This window comes from Ptychodera flava, chromosome 8 (genome assembly GCF_041260155.1).
Source record: "Ptychodera flava strain L36383 chromosome 8, AS_Pfla_20210202, whole genome shotgun sequence".
In the NCBI taxonomy this organism is placed as follows: domain Eukaryota; kingdom Metazoa; phylum Hemichordata; class Enteropneusta; family Ptychoderidae; genus Ptychodera; species Ptychodera flava.
In genome coordinates this window covers 18983188-19006239 of record NC_091935.1, presented here as the reverse complement: position 1 = coordinate 19006239, position 23052 = coordinate 18983188, and the positions used below count along the sequence as shown (strand labels likewise).

The 23052-nt window shown below is 38.2% G+C and overlaps 1 protein-coding gene across 1 annotated transcript; it reads left to right on the top strand.

Moving 5' to 3' along the window:
* Positions 1 to 21036: 21036 nt before the first annotated feature.
* LOC139139551 (melatonin receptor type 1A-like) lies at positions 21037 to 22167 on the top strand. The gene has a single exon (XM_070708464.1). It carries the CDS (start codon positions 21037 to 21039, stop codon positions 22165 to 22167), a length of 1131 nt encoding a protein of 376 aa, XP_070564565.1.
* Positions 22168 to 23052: the final 885 nt, after the last annotated feature.

Below are 23052 nucleotides of genomic sequence, written 5' to 3'. Positions count from 1 at the left end.
AATTACTGAATTTCGAAGTGCAATTTATCAGACTTTATAGGTTCTTTTCGATGATGTTACCATTAGACACAAGGTATACAAAAATTTTATTTTCATGTTCAGGTGATTTATATCGAAAGTTAAGCTTCAAATCTATTAGCCTTTTTAAACTTAAGTGTTTAGATACTAATTTTGTGCCAAACTGAATGTTTCTTTATTTGTTCACTGGTCTTATCTGGTACAGAGTTTGTCGTATTTGCTCCACAAAAATCCTTTCTCTTGTGTGTGTTGACATAGATGGTGATAGCTACCCCGAACTTACAGTTGTTATCGCTTTACAAGTGAAAATATGTTGCTTTTATATTTGCTTAACATATGAGAAGAATCATGTGAAAGGCCCTCGCTAAATACGTTGTGTATTCGCATATTATAAAATGATTTAATGTTCAAAGCAGTCGGTCATAGGTAATGTCTGATATATAGTGTATTTTAGAGAAATGCTATATCTACTTCAACATTTGTATTTCAATGTAGTAAATGGCAGAAATACAAATATAAACAATTTACATTTTTACCGAGGTCCTTGAACGTGGTATGAACTGTAAAATTTGTAAATCAGTGTTACTTTCTATTACACTAGACGACAGTAAGGGGTTACCTGTTCACAAGACAATCTTCAGGAATAAGTTCACGCTGTACGAACCCCCTTACTCTGCAGTCCATTCTACAAGGAAATTGCCTATAACATCAAGCAATGTGGCAACTTTAGCAAGATCGTGCTCATATGATGGGAACATCTCAAATGCTTTTAAAAGTATCAAAGCTTAAGTGTGTCTTACTAATGTAGATAGACAATTTAGTCCCCTTTATATTAACATGTTTAAATTGTTAACATGCCTCATACAAGATCGAGTCCCACAACAGATAGGAATTTTTGGTTTTGGAATATTGTCCACCTAAGGGGAAGTTATAACAAGCGCTAGATATACACCAGTCTATAATATCACTGTCTGCGTCATAAATCCCTAAATAAGTACTCCATATGTGAAATGTTGCTTTTGAAAATTACTTACTCTTCAATCTGCAATGGTGACAAAAGCCGTGTATTTATCAAAATGTCTGCATAAGTTGTGAACTATTCAGATTTCGTAAATGTATTAAATCACATCGCGTTTTTCGAGTACAAACTGTAACAAAATTGTAGTTTAGGGATGGTAGAATATTACTGTAGATTTCTGTGTGTTTACACTTTATGAAATGCATTTATCTCTTCTTGTTTATTAAATTTGTAGTTGATAGGATTACAACATATATTCTTTCATGGCTATTTGCATGTATGTTTGGTACTGAAGCCAAACTATCACATGGACGCATGTAGGCCTATTATTGTAACTTGAAAGATGTAACTTCATGAACGATGATATTAAAGTTATTGTATTGTCAAGTAGCTGATTGGAGTTGGTCATAATCGTTCGGTAAATTTCTTGTGTTTGATGGTCATTCATATCCTGGTTACTTGTTTGAGGGGCCGTAAATAATGCACATCCAGGCTAATGATACATCATGATTCAAATAGTTTATTTACGATACTTCTACAAGGTTACAATATCTAGAAAGGCCGGCTATCTACAAAGGCATTGTCCACGACGATAAAACAGACGGGGCTTTTCACTGAAGTCAGTACGTCAAAGGCTCAAAGAGCCTACATTTCTGTGTCTGAAGGAAAAAGTGCGAGCGCCGTAAGTAAAGTAAAGGAGTGCAAAGTGTCCGGAAAGAGTAAAACTTAAATCGTTTCAAAATCTGCATATTGTCATGACTTTGTTATGTATCTATAATGAGTAAAGATGAGTCGGCCGAAACAAAGGGGAGGAAGGTGGCTCCCATCTACGATGTCAAAGAGGACGGAACGAACTGTCAACACAGAAAGTGGAGGTAAAGATTCGATGTCCGGTAATTGCATATGAATAATTAAGCAGTTGTTAAAACAACACACCACTGAAAGGAAGATAAAAGGTTACTTCAAAAGTCTGGAAAATAAATAATGAGAAATCATTCTCATGATACGTCACTTGAAGGGTTAATATTGGTTAGAGTCATTATTGTAAGTCATTACAAAACTAAATTGAAAAGAATAAAATACAAAACAATGATCGGAGATATTACAGTATTACTAAACAATCTTGGGGCAATAATATAGTGTCGGGAATAAAGTAGAATGGAATTATGATTGTTGTGAAATATGAGATTATGATTTAGACTTCAGTTATTTGATTACAGGTAAACTTATTGTGGACTAGTTTGACCATTAACCACAAGGACAACTATGATACTGTAAATAAAGTTAGCCATTTACGATTTGCGTTTTAAAACTGTAGCAACAATACATACCGATGGCAATATTAGTAAGTCTCATTTTCAATAATTGTCCATCTTCCCCCTAAATAGCTATGGAAAAACAGTAATGGGATTATATGGGCTGCTCTCCTTTAGCATATTTCAATTTGATTAAGGACAGGTAATATGTTTTCTGTCTATAAGACATTCAGCTGTAACACATGGCTAACAATTAAAAACGCATGTTTATATATTGATGCGACAATAGTAAACGTAGACAGTGTGGTGCTATAACTATTCGAGAAGATTCCTGCCATCTTAATATTATGAATGAATAACAAACTCTTTTGAAATGAGGAACGGCGTAATTAGCAAACGAGGTTTTACGTGTTTTCATAAGAAAATTGTGTATGCACGTACTTTAAAGATACACTTTAATGTCATCAAAAGCACTCAGCCTTTACTGTCTATACTTCTATTTAGTATATTACCTAGAAGCAGGTGGCCCCGTTCACATTTCGATAGGAAATTGCAAGAACTTAATTCATTGCTCATGTTACAATATTGAAAATGGGAACAGAGCAAATAACTATATCACGTTCCATACATGTTACCAATATGAAAGTTTACAAATATTAGTTCTGTTGCGATGCCTGGAAATACTGACCACAGCATTTCGCACCTCAACTTTACTACCGGCTGCGGACGAAACACTAAGTCATTCATACTTGGAAGTAAGTTGATTTAAAAACACATTTCTTTGACTGTATTGTGCGAAAAAGATATATGCTAAAGAACTCATTCTCTGCGATACTTCCCGACAGATTTAAAAGTTCTGGAGATGGAGAAATGGGAAATGGCATTTAAACAATACAAGCAAACAATAACCAACGCCCTGCTTTTCAGACTACTGAAGCCAACATATTTACCGTGCGGAAAATAGATTTGACAATCTTTAAGACAATAAATCACCTCTTTCGGTACAATAAAATGAGTTTTACAAATACCACAAGTTTTTTCTCTTTTTCAAAGCTTTCATTCGGCAAGAACACGACTTGCCTGCACTTATTGGTAAGTTCATAGTTTCAAGTTTGGAGAATAGCTTAACTCGTTATCATTTGCAAATAGCCATTACATCGTTCAGTTGCTGACTTGAAGACGCGTTCGTAGGTTATTATTGTAAACAATCTTCGATGTGAATGGACACGATGAAATTTTGATTTTGATATGCCAGTACCAAAAAAAAAAACAATTGAATATTTTATAGGATGTAACTGGAGACTATTAGCAAAACCTGTAAAACCAAAGGGCTTTGGATTGGTAGAGGGACGATATAAATGCTATGCGCTACATTAAATATAGCCGGAAAAATAGAAAACGAAATACCTTCTGTCATGTAAACCGATAGGCAAAAACGATGATATACTACCGTCAACTAATCCATAAAAGAGCCATTATTTCATCAATCTAATTTCCTACAACAATTCACATTTGCTAAATGAAAAACTTCCAGACGTCAATTGCGAACGCAAATATACTTTCTACCAAGAACAGCATTGTAGAATCACAACTGCAGAAATGAAAACCTAAAGATGTATGTGAATGAATTACATCCATAAGGATGAGAGAGGTTTTAGCCGACAGGCGTGTGCCGAATAGATCGGTGTACATTTGTAAACTGTTCAAGTCTTTAGGGTACGTTGTAAGTAGTGAAATTCTAGCTTTGACAATGGAAACTCGTGAAAATAAGAAAAAACTAACGGTCTCCGTGTTTCAGTCAGAAACTGAGGAAGGCCGCAAAAAGATAGTTCTTTACTCTTTGACATCAAGGTGTCAGACGCGCAACCGAGAATAAAACACATAATCAGTTATGTGTTTTCAATACTTTTGAATACCCTAACCTAATTCTGAAGTCACGAGCAATGCTGTGAAGAGGAAATGGCGTTTGGCTTGAGAGAATAACAAACCTCATCAACTATTCTGGGGTGTACAGTACGCAGATGAAATGTAGAGAATACTATCCTATCCTATGCGAACTATATAAGTGAAAACATTTGCAGATTCATACTAGTGTTACATCTGTATATGAATTGTCACAATTCTTACAGTACTCTAAATTCTATCAAAAGCGTTGAATACTTCTTTAAAAAATTGAGAGTCACGTTACATGTTTTTGAAGACCTTTTTTTAGTTTCAATTTAATAATATTCCTCAAAATTTCTTTGTCTTCCACAGCTCATCCTAGATACATCCGCTAAGTAATTTTAACTATTAGGTGCAGATTTCAACCGCATAGAAATATTGCTTGTAACGCATATATTAGTGATATTTTAAAGGTCAAATTTCATTTTTTACTAAATTTTGTCCAAGCAAACTGTTCCAAGATAATTTAAAACTTACTGTCACCTACAATTGAATATAAATCATGATCCTTTCCAGGAAGATCGTTTGCCTTCGACATCGAATATAAAGATGTGGGTAAACCTCATGTGCTCTCATAGAATACATTTATCGTTGGTTTTTCTTGATTTGTGTTCTGTTTGGTTATATATTGAGAAGAAAGTTGTAGCTAATTTGATAAATGTTGTCTTTAATTGGCTGTATCTTGTGCCTCCGGTACTTTCGGATAATATTTTCTTCAGTCGCAGGCTTTTGTTTGTCTTTCTTTTCTATACCGTCAATATTTACTATTTTTTCTACTGTTACGTGTATGAAATTGACAGCAATTGAAAATATTAGTTAAAATACGTGCTGACGGAGAAAGCCGCACCACAAATGTATCCAAAATTATAATATTCGAAGAATATAAAATTAGGTTTTAAATTTCACCAGGATAAATATCGAAAGTCAGCTAGACGTTTACGACAAATCCAGAAATAAAACCCATGCGTCAAACAAATAACGCACTGAATGTTATTTATTCACCCTGCACCAACATCCAACAAGCAATGGCTCGTTTTCAGGAAAAACTGCCCAAGTACCTAATCGAGCAATGTGGAGTAATGTGTCGTGCTCAAGGATACAACATTATGCAAGAGTGTCAAGCTCACCATCATCCTATAATGTGTCCAACATCGCATCCACTACCCGAAGATGTCTCCTTCGAATCACTTAGCTTGAGTTTTGATTTAAAATACGATGAAATAGTACTTTCAGTAAGCTCTTCAAATAACATCACTGATCTAACAATAGTGTTAAATCCAAGAAAATATTTCTTTAACGTGCCTAAGTCGTCGTGTGTGTACGTCTCTTGGAATGTACAGAATAAGGCCCAATTAAATGACACCCCTTCACTGAAACCCTGTCACACTGTGTTTCACTTGAAAAATTTCATATACGACCATTCGATTCCGGGTTTCTCTCCTATAATCAAATTTTCTGAAGAGTATCAAAAGCTCAAATCAGCACAGACACTTTATGGTAAATCCAATATATATACGTTCCACGTCAGCAATATTTGACCGCTCCTCGACTACTAGTCGTTTGACTTACAAAGTAAACAAACAATAGCCGATCAATGGTCAATTTGCCTGCAATTTGAAGCGACGCCCGCATCCCGTCTGGGATGTGACATTCATAGTGACGTCATTTATCTACCTGTAGAACACACAGAGCAACATCAATGACCACAAAAAAGGATAAGGGCAGCATAGTGATGTAAAGTATTGCAAATTACATTGAACAGACCGTGAGATTATATCATAAGAAAAAGGTTCAATTTAAATATATTCTTTAGGTAAAGTTTATAACCATTTTGCGATGAAATCACCGTAATTAACTCTGGCATATATAATGCACGTCAATTTGTGTCGTGATGCAATCGAATGTAGTTGCCGGGGGCCATTCTGTTATAATTTTTCATGCGCAAAGCCGTTGATTGGGCTTGTCTGAACTGATTTCACCCAAATTTTGTGTAAGATATTGTATAATGATCATGCACGTAAACATTTTTTGAGATATGATCAAATGTTGCCGCTGGACGATTACTTTATTATATAATCCCTCCCCCATTTTGGAACCACTATTCTGACATGCTTGAGCAGATTCCATGAAAACTTTATACATGGACAGTGTACTGTGATTTTGTAGTTACATCAGCTTATGTTATGGTACGAGTCAACATTGCCTTTGGCCATTCTTTCATGATTAATTTTTATGTCTGGGCACAATTTTAATCTTGGTAAAAGTCGATGTATAACGTTTATGTATAGTTGATGCACTTGATCAAGCTGGGATTGTGTCATACGCGATAATTGTTTAGATATTTTTTTTTTTTCTTGTCCATGTTCCAGTGCCTTCGCACTCATTTTTTTCCTTCAAAATTGGTATTTTTCTGGTTAGTTATTATAATATGAATAAGGGTTCATAGCATACCTTAAACATGTATCCTTTGGCTTGGACAAAATGAATGTAAAACTAACGCCTTGCGCCCTACGCCTCCCCTGTTAATTTTCTTTACTTTTTGCTCAACTTTGACTATCAAGAAAGCTTTTTGTCAGCTCGCTATCTTTCATTCCTTCAATATCGACTTTTGCAGCATAATACATTTGCTTTCGTCATGTACAGAACGCACAAATATGACACATGCTCTGATATGAAACAGACACACGTGATATCGGGAATAAATTCTGATTATAATACTACAGTAATAGACCAGTACTGTGAGGAACTCCCATTTGCGGTTGTTAAGGTGATTCCGGGAAAGAAAATTAATGCACTCACTATACCCCGATAAAAGATTTTTCTATGAAATGTCAATGAAGTGTTCTGGAGAAAGAGGGGTCACAAAAACGGACAGACACAGAAACACAGATAATAGCATAAAGATAGAGACTGGCGGAGACTGAGGTAGATAGAGAGTTAGTAAGTCTAATTGTCTGTTCCGCACATCTCATACGTGACGCGCTCGGAGCAGACGACAGTGTTACATGTCGTGGAGCTCATAAACTATAATGTCGTATTCACATCAATAATATTTTAACCCTGCGGATCTCCCTTTGTGAATATAGATGAAAAACCTTTGTGAATCGAGTCCGGACATAGAGCCTAACATTCACACTTACATTCATTGACAGCAGTGTATTCTAACATTTACAAAGATTGCTTTCTCACAAACCAGATAAAAACGCCGACTCTTTCAATGTCGGCAAAACGAAAATTATATGTTTATAATATTTAAGACGTTCATATCAAAGTAACTAAAGCCAAAGTACAGGACGGGGGTACTTATCAACGGCCACTAAAGGACGCATGGAACGGACTGTGGCCTGTCTGCGGCTGAGTGTCCTGTCCAAGGGCATACCATGCACCATGCTCAAACCTGGAGCTCTGAAAGTGAGTTCGATACCTGACCTTTATACCACGATGCCTAGTGACTAGTCACAATGAGGTAAAACATTTACCGAAAGAGGGTTTCCGATTTTATTTTGAATCATTTTTCGAGACTCCTGAACATTTCTTCCTGGCAATTTCAGTTTAGGACGGAAACGTTTATGCTCAAGCATATAATGACCGACCATACTGCATTTTAATAAATAATCCGATGAAATCCGGAATTGGGAATATACTTAATTGTTAAGTAGTTCACAACTGGGGAAGCAGTGTGTTTAAACCGAAGAAAAATCGTATTCCGTAAAAAACGCTATGTGTTTCAATTCGTACTTCAATATATTATGTTGATGCTGCAATAATTCGCTAATTGATACAGGACAATGAACTCAAGTCGTCTTTTTGAAACACCCTTCACAGTGCACTCGATAATTTTGATGAAATGTATCCCGTTCAATTCTTCATTTTTAATTTTTGTATCCCAACATTCAGTGATTTAAGAACAAAACATTTTATTCCGACACTATCTTCTGATACAATGATTCGATTTCTTCTGAATTTATGCAAATACAGAATGTCTTTTGGGTTTTGATCAGTTTTAGGGTGTCCAAGGCTTTTAACGCTGTGTCATAATGCATAGCGACTAAATCGTCGGTTTGCAAAGAGCTAAGAACATACACTCAGAAAGTCCCCGTGAAGGGTCTCTATCCATTAAATTTTAATGCTCCTTTTCTTAGATGTAAGTAGGCTAAGGGAAATAGAGAATTGTCGTGATCTTCGACAGAATTCGAATGCTTTGTGTACATGTAAGCATTCAATAGATTACCCAGTCACCCCCCTGAGAGAAGTTAAACGGAGCCGTATCGAAATTTCTGCATGTCCATCGTATGTAGGCACATGACGTATTCTTCCTTCAAATGTCACAAACATATCTTTGAGTTTACGGAATGAAAGAAACACCCTTCAGGGGTTTAGTAACTGCCTGGTAGATTTACAGGAAAACAAGAAGGATGGAGAAAGTGAAAACCCCTCTAGCTTCCAAGAAACAAGCCGATACCCCCATTACCTGACGGTATGGTTGTTTTGATGAATCTTTAACAGAAGAAGAACTTTACTTGCGTTTTAGGGCGGCGGCTCGTTTGAAAGTCATCCTGCATCCTCAAGAAATTACGAAGAGTATTCATCAAGATATCATGCAGGATGCATGAAGTTGGTGTTGTCACGTACGGAAACACTCTTCCTCACGACAGCAGCGAATCGCTTCGGAGTGACACAGTCCATTAAGGTTTAATGCAGTCGTGAAAAGTTTAAAGGAAGGAACCCGATCACATTCTGCCTAAACTGAGGATTTGAAAGTCTATATCTTTCCATATTTTGCGACAATGTAAACCCATGACCAAAATGGAATATGCATGTCTATTTACTCAGAGAATGTTTTCAATATTGATGCAGTCACCCAAAGGGAGAGAAATTCAAAGCCGGTCCGGACTCTACTGAAAAGAAAATGCCCAAAGGCAAAAAAATCAGATCACATCTGCGTTCTCCGGGAGAAAACTTAAGCAAGTATAGTGCAGAGGTTTTTATCAGCTTATATAGAAGCTTATGCATAAGCTTCTGAAAACAGTATCATGTCATGTATAAAACATACGAAAAATGAAGTTTTGCTAATTGTCTCGTCACGAAACCTGTGAGGTGTGGCTCCTGTTCTGATGTATATGACTGTGAGCAAATAACGTGGCGTGAACAAGGAATTTTAGCAACCCCATTCATAACATCCTGTCCCAAATATCACAGATATCACTTGAGTTCCGAGATTTTGTAAATGTTGGTATAGGATTCGTGATGGTATTGCTATCCCGGCACTAAATTGTAGACCGGTTCATGATATGACGTCGTAGTTCGCGCGCTTTCACACCTATGTCGTCCCTCCCATCTTCATGCGTTTTACTTTATATCACAGATCGCTATTTCCTCATGCGGAAAGGGGCCTACTAATGAACCATCAGGAGACACGTGCACCCTTTGATAAAAACTACTTCATGAACGCTTCGTAACTCACTTGATAGGAAAATTTCGTGGCTTTTCTCCTCGAAAATAATGCTGTGGAATTAATTTATCGGTGCAAGTTTATTAATTATATATCACAGTGTTCATCATTCAAGATCAGTTCTATAACCACTTTATCTCATGATGTGCAACAGAATTTTAGTATTGTCAGTATTTTCTCTCAGAAAATTTTAATTTTTCTCTATCAAGTCTGCGAAAACTGGAAAAAATGAGCTGTCTAGAACCTAACTTTTCGCTGCAAATCCCCCCAGAATACAGAGAAAAAGAAACCATTGGATAGGGCAATACGAAGGCAAATACCCCTGTATGACGTTCATCAGAGGATCGGCGCCACGTAAAGTAGTACTCACAGAAAAAGACATGAGCCAAGAGAGTGATAAGAATTGTTTAAAAGGGTAAATAAGTCTCTCAATCCAGTAATTTGTGATTTTCTGAGGAAGCTTTTGACGAGATACTTGTCTGGAAATCGATCGAGAACTTTAAATTTTGGGGAACTGCCCAATAAATACAACGAGGAAAGAAGGCGATAGAAGGCTATTCTTTCAGTATTGTATTGGTAATAATTGGAACCACGAAGTACGCACGGTATGAAGTCCGTAGGGTGAACCTCTTTTTAACATCTGTCGAGCATTATCAATTAATCCTTGAAACCATGTCGAAATGCCAATACGTTTACTTTCGTTTAATGGCATTTGAGTAATTTGACCAGCTACTGTTAAAATAATTATTATGCATAACGACAAGGGTAATGAGACAACGCGCCTTAGCGAAGGGCGAGAAAATAAGTGAACCTCTTTTTGACATCTGTCGAGCATTATCAATTAATCCTTGAAACCATGTCAAAATGCCAATACGTTTACTTTCGTTTAATGGCATATGAGTAATTTGACCAGCTACTGTTAAAATAATTATTATGCATAACGACAAGGGTAATGAGACAAGGCGTCTCAGCGAAGGGCGAGAAAATAAACCGCTCAGTGCAGTAAAGAAGAGCGAGAAAGCATTCATAATTTATCGTCAGCGTTTTTCAGAATACAACGCTTGAATACACTGACATCAAATGAATTTGGTCGCACAGTCGTATGAAGCTCACAGTTCATTTTAATAAGTTTAGATTTATTCTTCGCCCGCAAGGACACTTCAGCAATACTTTACCGGGAGAAGGAGCGCTCCGAACAAGGAATAGCTGAGTCTTTCTCTCTCTCTAGGTAACACCTTAACCTGATTAAGAGCACTTTTGATTTCTTCCTTTCTTTTTTGATCTGAAGTTAGCAAAGTCAAATATTAAATTAATGATTGATGTTGATAGGGAGGAGGGCGAAGAGAATACACGCACTTTGAATCGCCTTCCGTACGTCAAGGTGCAAGTAATACTCTCTTATGGACGAAAATGTAAAAATGTATGTCAATCAAGGAACAAGTATAGTATTGACATTTCACTAAAGGAATCGTCAAGGCCATGTAAGATCTTGCCTTGTACACTGATATGATCAATGCGTTGGATGTAAGAACACCGTTTTCATTTGTCGTTCACTAAGTTTTTAACACCGTTTTCATTTGTCGTTCACTAAAGTTTTTAATGCCTCCATTTAGACTTTTTATCTTTCCGACCTTATTTGTACGGAAGGTTCTGCATCACCTTTCGGAATTCTTTTGGGGTGGAAGGGATTCTCATGTATTTTTTTCTTCGGAATTATTTTGTATAAGTTATTTGTTGTCGATTTGTTCTAAAATTGTTTTCGCTTGTCGGGTTTTTACGCTCTGTACAGCCACTTCGAAGATAATACGGCGCTGGTTCATCTTTCTCACCCATTCGTATAGCCAATGACATATCAAAGTTGAAGAATCATTGAAAAAGAATTTTTAGAAATTTCATTCAGTGAATCCTCTTAATGCAACTAGCCTGGATGGTCTCCCTTAGTTTTGTTCTAGAATTTTGTTATGTGTAAACCTTTCTATCTGCAAATTTACATTTTCTACCACTGTGGGCAAGTCATTTTACTCATTTACTCCTTATACATCAACACTTGATGGCGCCATTATATAGTTCTTTGCCAGGAGATGAGATATTTGATGTTCAGATGTTCGTGGCACTAAAAGAACAACAAAAAATACAGCTTATAAGTCAGCCTTGGCTAAAATTGCGCTGTAAAAATATAATGACATACACTTTGCACTCCATCGTGCTCAAACAATACCCCTGCATAAATGAGCGTGGAATTTGTTTGGAAACTAAGCAAATAAAAGCACTGGTAACCCCCACCCCACCTAGAGTGAATGTCAAGGAAGCCAAGCTGTACTCGGAGCGACATACTAGAAGAACAGGAAATATAAACAACGACTGTCTTTCAGTTTTATTAACAGACGACAATTGCCAACAACGTTCGAGTTCCCTACGTTACTGCATGTGGACAGGGTAGTCATTTTTATATAAATTACAACCTACAAAACGTCAGCATAACAATAGCTTGTTTGTCGTTTATCTGAATCTAGTGGTGTAGAAGCCACTGCTAGATTTAATTTTGTAATTTTTGTAAAAAGAGATATCATAATTTACTGTACGGAACAAATAAGTCAAACCTGTGTACATAATTCGGTAATTTTTCGATTTGATTCGAATTTACAACGTATGGCACCGAGTCACTAGCAGTGACATCACAATCAAAACCGTTCGGCCAAATCCCCACCCTGAAAATAGGGTGGTTCAATAATCGAGCTAAGTTGTTACAACTATTCTAAATGCTAACCCTCCATGCGCTGTGGAGTTCATGAAGCACTCGCACTCAAATACTCGCTATCCATACAAACTTTATCAAGGCAATGAACTTGTCACTTAACTGGACGAAAGACAGCCTAGGGGACGATAATTTTCACAAGCAGAGCTATCAACCCTGGGTAGAAAATGCAGTAAATGTTCGATCGGATTCCATCTCACAACGTATGAAACTAAGTCGCCTAGCCAAAGATGTGTCAAACGTGTATCGAACTCATAGATTTCTGGAAGAGATCATATGTGGTAAAGAAAAGCAAAACACTTCCATCCATAACATACTGTTAAAGGCAAAAATGCCATAGTAAAAGAAATAAAAAATAAATAGATGAAAGAACTTTAAAAATCGCCCAAATTTCCAGGAGAAATCAAACCATTCGACAGCCTTTCAAAAATCCTTAGAGGCTTGTTAAAAACTCAATTGGTTCTATCCGTAATATGTGTTCTGATAATTTCGTTTTGTGTAGCCCGTCTTAGGTAAGAACATACTTTATGTAAGAACATCTTATGTAAGAACATAATTATATTCCACTGCAGCTGGCAAGTCACGTCACCCATGATGATAAAATCAACACTTGATGGCGCCATGACAGTCGTTGATTTCAAGTATCACAGGGAAGAACAGCGACGTTTTAAACATTTTGACTTCAAAGCACCGGGTCTTTTGGAAGTGGCAGTAACTTCATTTGGTCTGTTTTGTTGGTGTTGTTTTGTAGAACTTCATGGTCATAGATAGTTAAATTGCTAATTTGTCAGGCTGGATGTCAATGTGTCTTATGAAAATAAAGTTAAGACGTGCATGGTTAGTAGGACGATACACATATCACTCAGGGCCATGGCCAGCGGGGGACTGGGGGCAGCAGTCCGCCGAGATACAAAACACTGTCAATATTGGGTGATTATGGCTTTGCTATAATCATTGTTAACGTCTGGAAGGACGCGGGGAAAAGGGTTTTGACCTTGACATGTATGGGTCACCATGCGCCACCTATTCCTACCACTGGCTGGATGCACTTGAGACGTAACCTTATCTACCAACTGCCCTCATTTACCGTTATCAACAAATTGCGTCACCCTTTCCACGTCATTATCCATGCGCATATCAGTGTGAGCAAAGCCATAGCTCGTCCATTTCAACTTCTGCCACGCTCAAGTTCACACCACAAAATTCCCGCCCACCCTCCGCAAAAAACAAAAAAGAAAAAAAGAAAAATAATAATAATAAATAAAGCCTCGCTGCAGGCTAGCAGCTCACAATAAAAGATATTGTACGTCTATATACCGCTTGCTTTATACAATAAAGTTCCAGGGGGGTACTGTCATGGGTCTGCTGCGGGCGACCGGTAACACGTTGCCCGATGCACGGTACCCAGAGCCCGGTACCGCCATCCAGGCCGCAATGACGCCTCGTCGCCCCCGCTATGGCAGTGCATGCATAACCCCGGATTTCGGCCAAACACTTGTCTCCGTGTCGTTCCTTGCGTTAACATACTTTTAAAAAATTCCCTAAATTCTAGCTAAGATAGGTTCTGCCCCTTATACGGCCCTGAGTTCAAAGCTGCTGTTTATAGGGACAACCACTTCTTGTCGCACTATCGTATTTTGCATAGTCGACAGCCCCCAGTCCCCGTAACACTACGCTGTTGACATATAAGGGCACGTAGACCCATTAATTAAATCGATTTATAGCTTTCTAGAATAGAAAATCGATCGTGGCATTGCACATTTGTCAGACTGGATGTCAATGTATCATATGAAAAGAAAGTTCAGATTTTGTGTATGATTAGTAGGACGACAGACATATCACTCAGGGTCGTAGCCAGCGGGGGACAGGAGACAACTGCCCCCCTCCCAATCCACCACAGTGTCAACCTCTTCTTCTCGCACTACCGTATTTTCCATAGTCAACAGGTCCCTCCCCCTCCCGGTAACATTACGCTGTTGACAAATAAGAGCATGTGGAACCATTAACTTAAATCAAAATTAGGTCTTTCTGGGATAAACTGAATCACATGCGTCCAGTTTGAAACGGGGAAGATCGATTGCACAGGAGAAATATATTTGTGAAATTGCGGCAATTTTCGGGTTTGTATTTTTTGTCTGCTTCTCCGAATGCCGTCTTCGCTACCATACCTAGTCTCGTCATATCAAACGAAGAATAGATATAAAACCAGGCTCTTCACGGTAACAAGAATTTTGCCTCAGGAGTTGTCTATGTGGATTTGTTGTGTGGCTATAGGTCAATGATGGTCAATGATGATTAGAAATATGAAAGTACCGTGTCTTATATGTCCGGTATCTATCCCCGTTAAACAAAATGTAACGTAGATTCTTACATTATTAAGATCTAACTCAAATGACAGCCATCAATGTACAGCTCTTCTTTCCAAGTCTAATCGTTGGACCTAACAGAGTATAGAATCCTGCTGAAGTATTTCCTTTTAAGTTGACGTCACCAAATTCAGTAAAAACGTTTCGGCTTTCAAATATACAATGTCACTAAGTCTACTTTAAGCGATGGATGTTTACTTTGTTGTCATTGAGCGATTTGAACATGTCTTCAATTCAATAAACACAGAAAGATGACGTCTTCAATTCAATAAATACAGAAAGATCGACGCTCTGGGCAACCATATTTCCTATGGCTTGCGATATAGATGACACTATGGCCGTTACAGCAGCAAGTGCCAGTGGGGCTTATTTTGAGTGCCGTCAAGGACAAAATTTGGCAATGCAATCGCTGTTGCATCTCAGAGAAGTTGTTTTAACAACAGTATAATCCCTGGCTATTTTAGATACTCTCAACAGTATGTAGACTGAAAGATTCCGTCGCGTGCGGGCGCTCCGGCGCTCCCTTTAAAGGGTCGTAGGTCGCAGTGCGCCGGAGCGCTCGCACGCGACGGAATCTTTCAGTCTAAACAGTATGTAAAAATGCCTTATGTTGACCACGTTGAAACATTGCTTTGGGTTGACGGATCATGGGGTGGACGCAAGGAAAGACACGATCAAAAGGCATAAAGATAGTTATTACATGCACAAGCTAAGTTTTTCCTCTCTGAACAGGAAATACCTAGATTGATAGTCTAGTCTTAGCAGCTCATATGGTAAACAGACACGAGCTGCTGACGAGGTATCTGATCAGAGCAATAAGTCCCCGCGTTGTTAATCGGAAGAATCATGGAAGAATTAATTAATGCGAAAGGGATTAGGGAGGGTATTTAACAGATATCGACTGTTTTCTTTGAAATACTATACAGAGATAGCGGGGTAAAGTAATAGGCACACACGCAACAAAGGTCAGACTTGTATAATGAAAAGTTGCATTTATTGATCATAACTCCAAGACGAATATTGCTTGCAATATCCTGTGGTGAAAATCAAAAGGCGGATAGTAATAACGTTGAACTTGCTAAGAAGCCAAACTATTGTGTCTTCACCATAAAAGGTAGAAATGAATATTTAGTACTGTTATACCTTGCTGGTGTGTTCGCTGTTGACTTTGTCAAAGTTAATGCGGAGATAAAAATCTGGTGACAGCCTCCACAGATTGGTAATTTATCCTAATTGCTTGCTTTGGCGCATTAGGCAATCAAATGCATCAGATAATAGACAAAGACAATGACAAAACGTCGGTAAGATTGTCAAAGGACAAATACGTGACACAGCGAAGGAAAAAAAAGAAATTGTTACAATACCAGTGCTAGCATAAGACTAAGACACCTAAGTTTGGCAATATTCTTAATTTGCAATACATGTCACCGCCAAACGTATTAGAATAAAATAAACCATAGCAAGAAAAAACCCCTAAACAAGACACCCCTAACCCCGCCCCTACCCCTGGGGACGGACAATTCTGCAACCTCTATGATGGTAGCTCTGACCCTTATCAATGCGATACTGCATGAATCATCTGAAAGCAAGGTTGTCTTTTGTGGCGTGCGAGAACATTTACGTCTTATTCGACCCAAAGGTTACCACTATTCATTCACCTTTACGAGTCAATTACACTCCAAAGTTTTGAAAAGAATTTAAGATTTGCCTGTGTCACGTTGACCTCAAGGACGATAGACTTGTTTGTATCCCTCCAGGGCAATAATCTTCTTTCATCAATGTGAAGCTTATGTCCGTTTGTAAGTCGAAATCGAGATTGCAATTAATGATGGCAAACAGATACGAATCTCTTCATGCCACCAATAAATGCCCGCTGAAATATCAGCTACCTTTATTTCAAATATCCTTCAGATACACCTCCTGTCATATGATTCACATCCAAGTCTTCTGTGTTAGGGACCGTTCCTCATTATATTCCAGCTTTCGAAGAAAGTAAGAGTGGTGCTGTTTCCTTTTTGTGAGGTTTAAAGAAAGTAATGGGTTTGTATTTCGGCAAATATATCATCACATGTCGGGATTAAAAGAAATACATTTCTATGATGTAGTTAATTGATTACATATATAACAAACTTTTAAAGCCCGCTTTACCTGTCCGAGATAAAATGCGACTATTACAAGATTCAATATCTTCTTTCACAAATTCAGCGATGAGTTCTTATGCTCGCTTTTTGTCCCTCGACTAAAATGCCTTCATTGTTTCAAAAGCTCTGCCTTCTTCAGCAATAAAGCAAGACCGTACTGGACAGAAAAGCGTGTGATCTAAATGTCTCACAGATAAGGTTCACATTTCAACTTGTGAGGCCCAAAACATCCATAATTCAACCTTGACCGCCGTCTTATATAACTCAGGGTGTATGTGTGCGACCTATATCGTGTATTATTCTTTGATCCCACAGAGTAAGTGACAAATATACAGTGGTCTGCATAAGATATCAACAATAGACGAAACCTAACACAAAAGCTCACTAAAAAGAAAAGTCGACAACGATGAGTTTTCAATACAGTTTTCCATAAACGTGCGAGTAGTGATATTTTAATATGGGTATAAATTCACTTTTTTCATGAAAGCAAGACAACATCATTTCTTTCCTGTGTGTGATAATCGCGATAAGGATACTAAGACCGTCTCTCTTTTTGTCATTATTTCCGAGCAAACGGAATACCTCCCTTTACAGCACAAACCATTGCCCCGAACAACAGATAATTAGTGTTCAATGGTGATGCCACGTTGATTGATACAGCTATCCTATAACATTGACGACCAACAACACGACTTCGTCAAATAAATATCAAATGAAAAATATTTAGCAATAAAAAAACTTCATCATGAAATTAAGAAACTTTCAAGTGCTATTTACATGCGTTCACATGTTCTGCAATTCTTTGTTTCTCTAGACCTCACACGGACTTGCAATTTGTAATATTTATGGATAAGCGAACATTTAAGTCGTCGCGTTTGTTTATATGAGCATTTATTTCGATACTTTGAGTCGTCCATTTTGTTTTCGACATTGTTACGCTTTTCGTTTTTCCCAGTACTCGCGAACATCTTGATGGGGAGATACGAAGTTCAAGCAGTGCATAGCTGAAGAAATTCTTTAATTGGCTGAGTGACTAAATGACATGACCAGGGATAAAACAAATAAGACGAGCGAAATCATGGCAGTGTTGCATTTTCTTCAATAATTTGACATTTATGAGAGGTTACCAGTTTTCAATAACTATTTAGGAGTAAACGTCGAGAAAAAAGTTGAAGGTGTCAATTTTTAAGTATTAATTTTTCAAAACAAAAACGCTACTGTTGTTCTACTGAAGTAGCTGTATTGACCACCCACAGCTTGGAGAAAGTGCATTTAGCCTGACCTTGCTAAAACATTAGTGAATCATGTGTGCAAGCACCATTTAACTCGATATATCACAGAACTAACGGTATAGCGCAACTTTAGTTATCCCTATTTTTACATCGGCCATTTCTTTCTTTGCGAGCTTGCTGTCACCTGATGTCTTAGCAGTGTTTGCCAAAATTTGCAAAGGGAAACACGCATTTGCGCTCGACGCTACTACTGTTTTCTGAAAGAGTTCCATTGACTGTGGACAGAGAAATAGATGATGAACAAAATAGTTCATAACGAAGTGCTCAGCTAATACATCTATTAACTGTGTACATGTGCGGCTGCATACAATGCCATCTTTAAGAAGCAAAGTCTTCGTTGTTCGAATTTTCAAGAGACTTTCGGAGATCACGCTTCGAGAGATGATGACATTGGTACTTTGTTACCACCGATGTTCTCTGATTGAATCTGTATTCAGAGGACACGACAAAGAGTTGTCATTTAATAGTTACTGACATCGCCATCAGCGCTGTTAGAATCTTGTCGGCTTTCTCAGCAAAACCAAGACTAAATCGGATTGACCTTCCAACACGCTCGTGTTTTCTAAATCCCTCCAGCAAAACATATGTGTTGTTGAATATTCTCTGCTATTATGTAGCATTAGGAATTAATACGCTTGCCCAGAAGGTATATCTGTACGCTGGGTTGAAGGCTTGGATTTGGTACACTATGATTCGACCCCTAATGTAGTTGCAAGAAAATTCCCGAAAGTCGATGAAGATTTAGGTACATCAAGATTTGCTCATAATATTACAAAGAAAATGTATTACTGTGTACCTGTTTGACTATCACCATAAGAATCTTACATCGTTTTTGTTTTGTCTTTGAATTATCGGGTATTTGACTTTATTCTGTTCCACGATCCGTGTCATTTGATGGTAAATCAAACTTGCAGGCAAATACCATTTTAAGTTTTTCTATTTTACAGTAGTGTGTGAGTGTGGTCCTCGTTATGAATTCATTGCGCTGACGTTAGTATGTTATGTGCTGGAGTTAGTATGCTGAAGTTAGTATGTTATGTGCTGGAGTTAGTATGCTGAAGTTAGTATGTTATGTGCTGGAGTTCAAACATGGCGGCTAGTTCAAATCGCGCGGACGCCCAGGCAAATATTGAACCTTGCCGTAAAGAGCAAGGAGGTGGTTATACGTATCCTCTAAGACATCTATGATCACTATTTGGGTCGCCTTTTGATTTGACTGGAGTTTTTTGTCATCGAAAAATTGTAGAAAATGACCGACTCTGTCCCTTCAATGTATAAAATTATTGTTCAACTCAGAACAACCGTAAAGTCAGAAGTTATTGGAAATAAAAATAACCTCTTATTTTCAACGTTAACGATAAAGATTCATCAATAATTTACACCAATTTCCGGATTGTTCATTAAATCTTTATGTGTTAAGACCATGATCTCTCCTTTGTTAACAGTTTATTATTCAATTTCGTTGCTTGAAAATTGTCTGCCTCTGTGGATATCTTTGTCAGTAATACGATCAAGAGCGATACTGTATACTTTTATTTGGGATAAAACGTACCACACTGTTCGATAGCAAGGTGTTGTTTTTTTTTGCACTCGTCTGTGTCCGGTCAAGGGTCACCACAGTGGCACAAATTACGCTGCAGCGCGCTGACTAGTCGGTCTCTGAAAACCGCTACACAGGTAGCCAGCAAAGCTGTGAGGCTATCATTCAACAATCAAAATATCTTTATCCAAAACCATCTACTACTAACATTGAATTGTTACTGAAATTACATAGCTGAGCAAGCTTATATATGCAGCCTCAGTGTGATATTATGATAAAGCAATACAGAGCAACTCTCTGAGCATTAAATTCTCTTTATGGGCTAAGCCCAGAGAATGTCCAACGTAAATGTTAACAAGCGAAGCAAAGCCGAGCTCATCAATTTGACTTTTCTCATGCCTTAGTCGATAAATAATAATGTTGACGGTCTGCACGGAGCTCTTTGTTTAGATTATAACACAAGTAAACAAAAGAACATCCAAAGTTTTCAGAGAAATTGTTTTGTGAGAGAGGCTTGCCCCGAATAAGGACTATCAAATGTGAAAAAACACATGACAACATTGACGTGACATACTCAAATTCGTCCCTTTGGATTATCTCTTCACTTGTTAATGTTGCAAACGAATAACATAGATATTGTCTCGTCGATCAGCCCGCTCACAATTGTTAAAGATGACAAGAATAATTTTGCTTCATGGTCAAGGTATCATGCCCTGTTCTCCCTCGCACAGAATGTTGCAATATCGGCCATGTACAAGGTTAAGTGAATAATTCTTATGCTCCAGAACGTATTTGAGATTGAGCGATTTTAGACGTCATAAGTGAAAAGGCTTATAAAACCGTATGCGTATAATATTAACAATAGGTCACGTGACTTAAATGGCCAATGCAAGTGTCTCAAAATGTCGACGCGCACGGTGTGGAATTATAATATAAATATTAAAGGGATACAGTCACCTGTAATCGAAATATGCCCATATATGGTCAGAGAGGCGTTCCTTGGTATTCAAAATGCCTATGTGAGGGCGTTGTTTTTAAAAAGCGGCCACCCGCTTAAAATCTGTGATTGGTTAGATTTTCTCTTTCCATGGGAACTGTGGCAAATTGGACCAGGTGACAGTATACCTTTAAAGGCTTCATGTTTGACTGCACTTTTTTCTTTTCGATCATTCCTGACAAACGTCCTCTCAGAGGTTTTAGGAGTCAGTCCTCTAAACTTACTTGTTCCTAATCCAGACTACTACCCTTTGAAGCATGAACGCCACTGTCTCTGAAAGCGAAGCTGTGGAGATTTCTCCCGGTCTGCCAAGAGTGTGGACAACGCAACTGACCGCTGTTTTAGAGATGCTTATTGCTATTGTCACTCTTGTTGGCAACATCGTCTTCATTGGTGTATTTACTTTGAAGAAGAAGCTGCGAACACTGGCAAATGCCTTCCTCGTCAACCTTAGTTTGACAGACATCGTTGCTGCTATCTTCGTCTCGTCATTCTCGGTGGATTTGCATTTTCGCCGTGGCTGGATATTCGGACGCAACATGTGCGTTCTTCACAATATCCTCCACCCGGCATTGATGAGCACATCTTTACTGCTGGCAGCATGCATCGCCATTAATCGATATGTTTACATCGCTCACCACAACGTGTACCCTCGAATCACTAACAAGCTAACTGTTACACTTGGCCTTCTGTTCTCCTGGGGGTTTCCGCTGGCATTTCATGCCGTAAACATGCCAACGCACTCGAAGTATTCCCCAATGCTGTTCCGTTGTCGTGCTTACATCGGTGAACTCGACTCTGCTCTAACATTGTATATTCCAAGTTTAGTCACTGTCATCTTCTACGTCCTTATTTTCTTCGCAGTGCGCAAAAGCCGCCGTCGTGTCCAAGCCTACCCTGGTCATATCAGCAATACACACGCTGGACCAAACGCTCAAGAAGTCAGGATGTTGAAAATTCTGCTGGTAGTATTTTTTATGATAACCTTTGGTTACCTACCGTATGTTATAATTGCTAATACGTACATGTGGTTGAGAATACCGCCACCGGCCGAGGTGTACATCATAATCTACCCAGGTTTACATATTGCCGGTTGCCTCAACCCGATCCTTTATGGGGCTTGCAACAAGAATTTCCGTGTCGCCTGCATAGAGTTACTGACGGGAAAACTATTCCGCGGTAATGTTACTAGTTTAGACGAGAGTGAAAGGCCGGCCGTCCAAACCACTTCAATGACCGTAAGAGAGGGTAACATGGGTGTAACGGCGACAGTTTCGTTCGTTGATGAAAGAGTAGGACACACTCAGACGACCGCATCGTTGACGGCATTTGCAGATGAAGGAAGCACCGCCGAAGCTATCATCCCGAGAACTTCTGCTTCACTGTGAATTAGAATGAATTAGATCTCAGTAACAAATGTTGGTATACAAACTATAAAGGTACAATTATTGGCACGTCTCTAGCGTAGCTTTTCTAAGCAGTAGCTTTGAGGAAAATGGTTGTCTCTTTTGGTTAGTAAAGACATCAAGGAAACCTCGAACTTGCATGCCAAAAATGCAACATTGTATACCGAAACGGTAGAGCTTAACGGCCGTGCAAAGCTATTGTCAGCGCCATAGCTCAAACAGTTGTGTACATTGACACTAGTGTTCGTTCCTTCATGCGTACACGTAATGATCGGTTTCTCACGGTCCCATCTACTTTAAAATAGTATAAACATTGTCAAATTTAAACTAAGTGTTAGAGAGTATTAGCAATCGGACAGATTACAGATTTTCAAGACAATATTTATCAACAATCAGCTTTCAGTTTTCGGGTTGTTTATGAAATTGTACTATGTATCTTTTGTCACTTAAGAGCAGAAATCTTGATATTGTGGTATTTACAATGTGCCGCCTTGATACTATTCGTGTTAAATCTACCACATCCTTTACGTTATTAGCATTTATATGTCAATTTGGGACTAACATATTGTATGTTTTTACGGTTGCTATTTGTCAGCAACACGAAACGGGTCTTCGTGTACCTTCTTTACAATTTGAAAGTTTTTGTATCTTTGATTAGATGTAGATTGCGATATCTTTCCCTAGGTTGTGTCAGTGCTATCATGTGCCTGTGAAAATCATCGGTCTTTTTGAGTGTACGATTAAAATGTTAACAAAAATAAGCAAAGGCTCTATGTTTGTTCAAGCCACATTTGAAGAGACAGAAAGTCACTATCACGCAATAGAAATTAGGACATGGCCGTGTCAACACTCTAGTAAATTAACAAT

Bases quoted from the DNA above. Each gene is read 5' to 3' on its own strand.
- LOC139139551 (XM_070708464.1), top strand. From the start codon at position 21,037: ATGAACGCCACTGTCTCTGAAAGCGAAGCTGTGGAGATTTCTCCCGGT.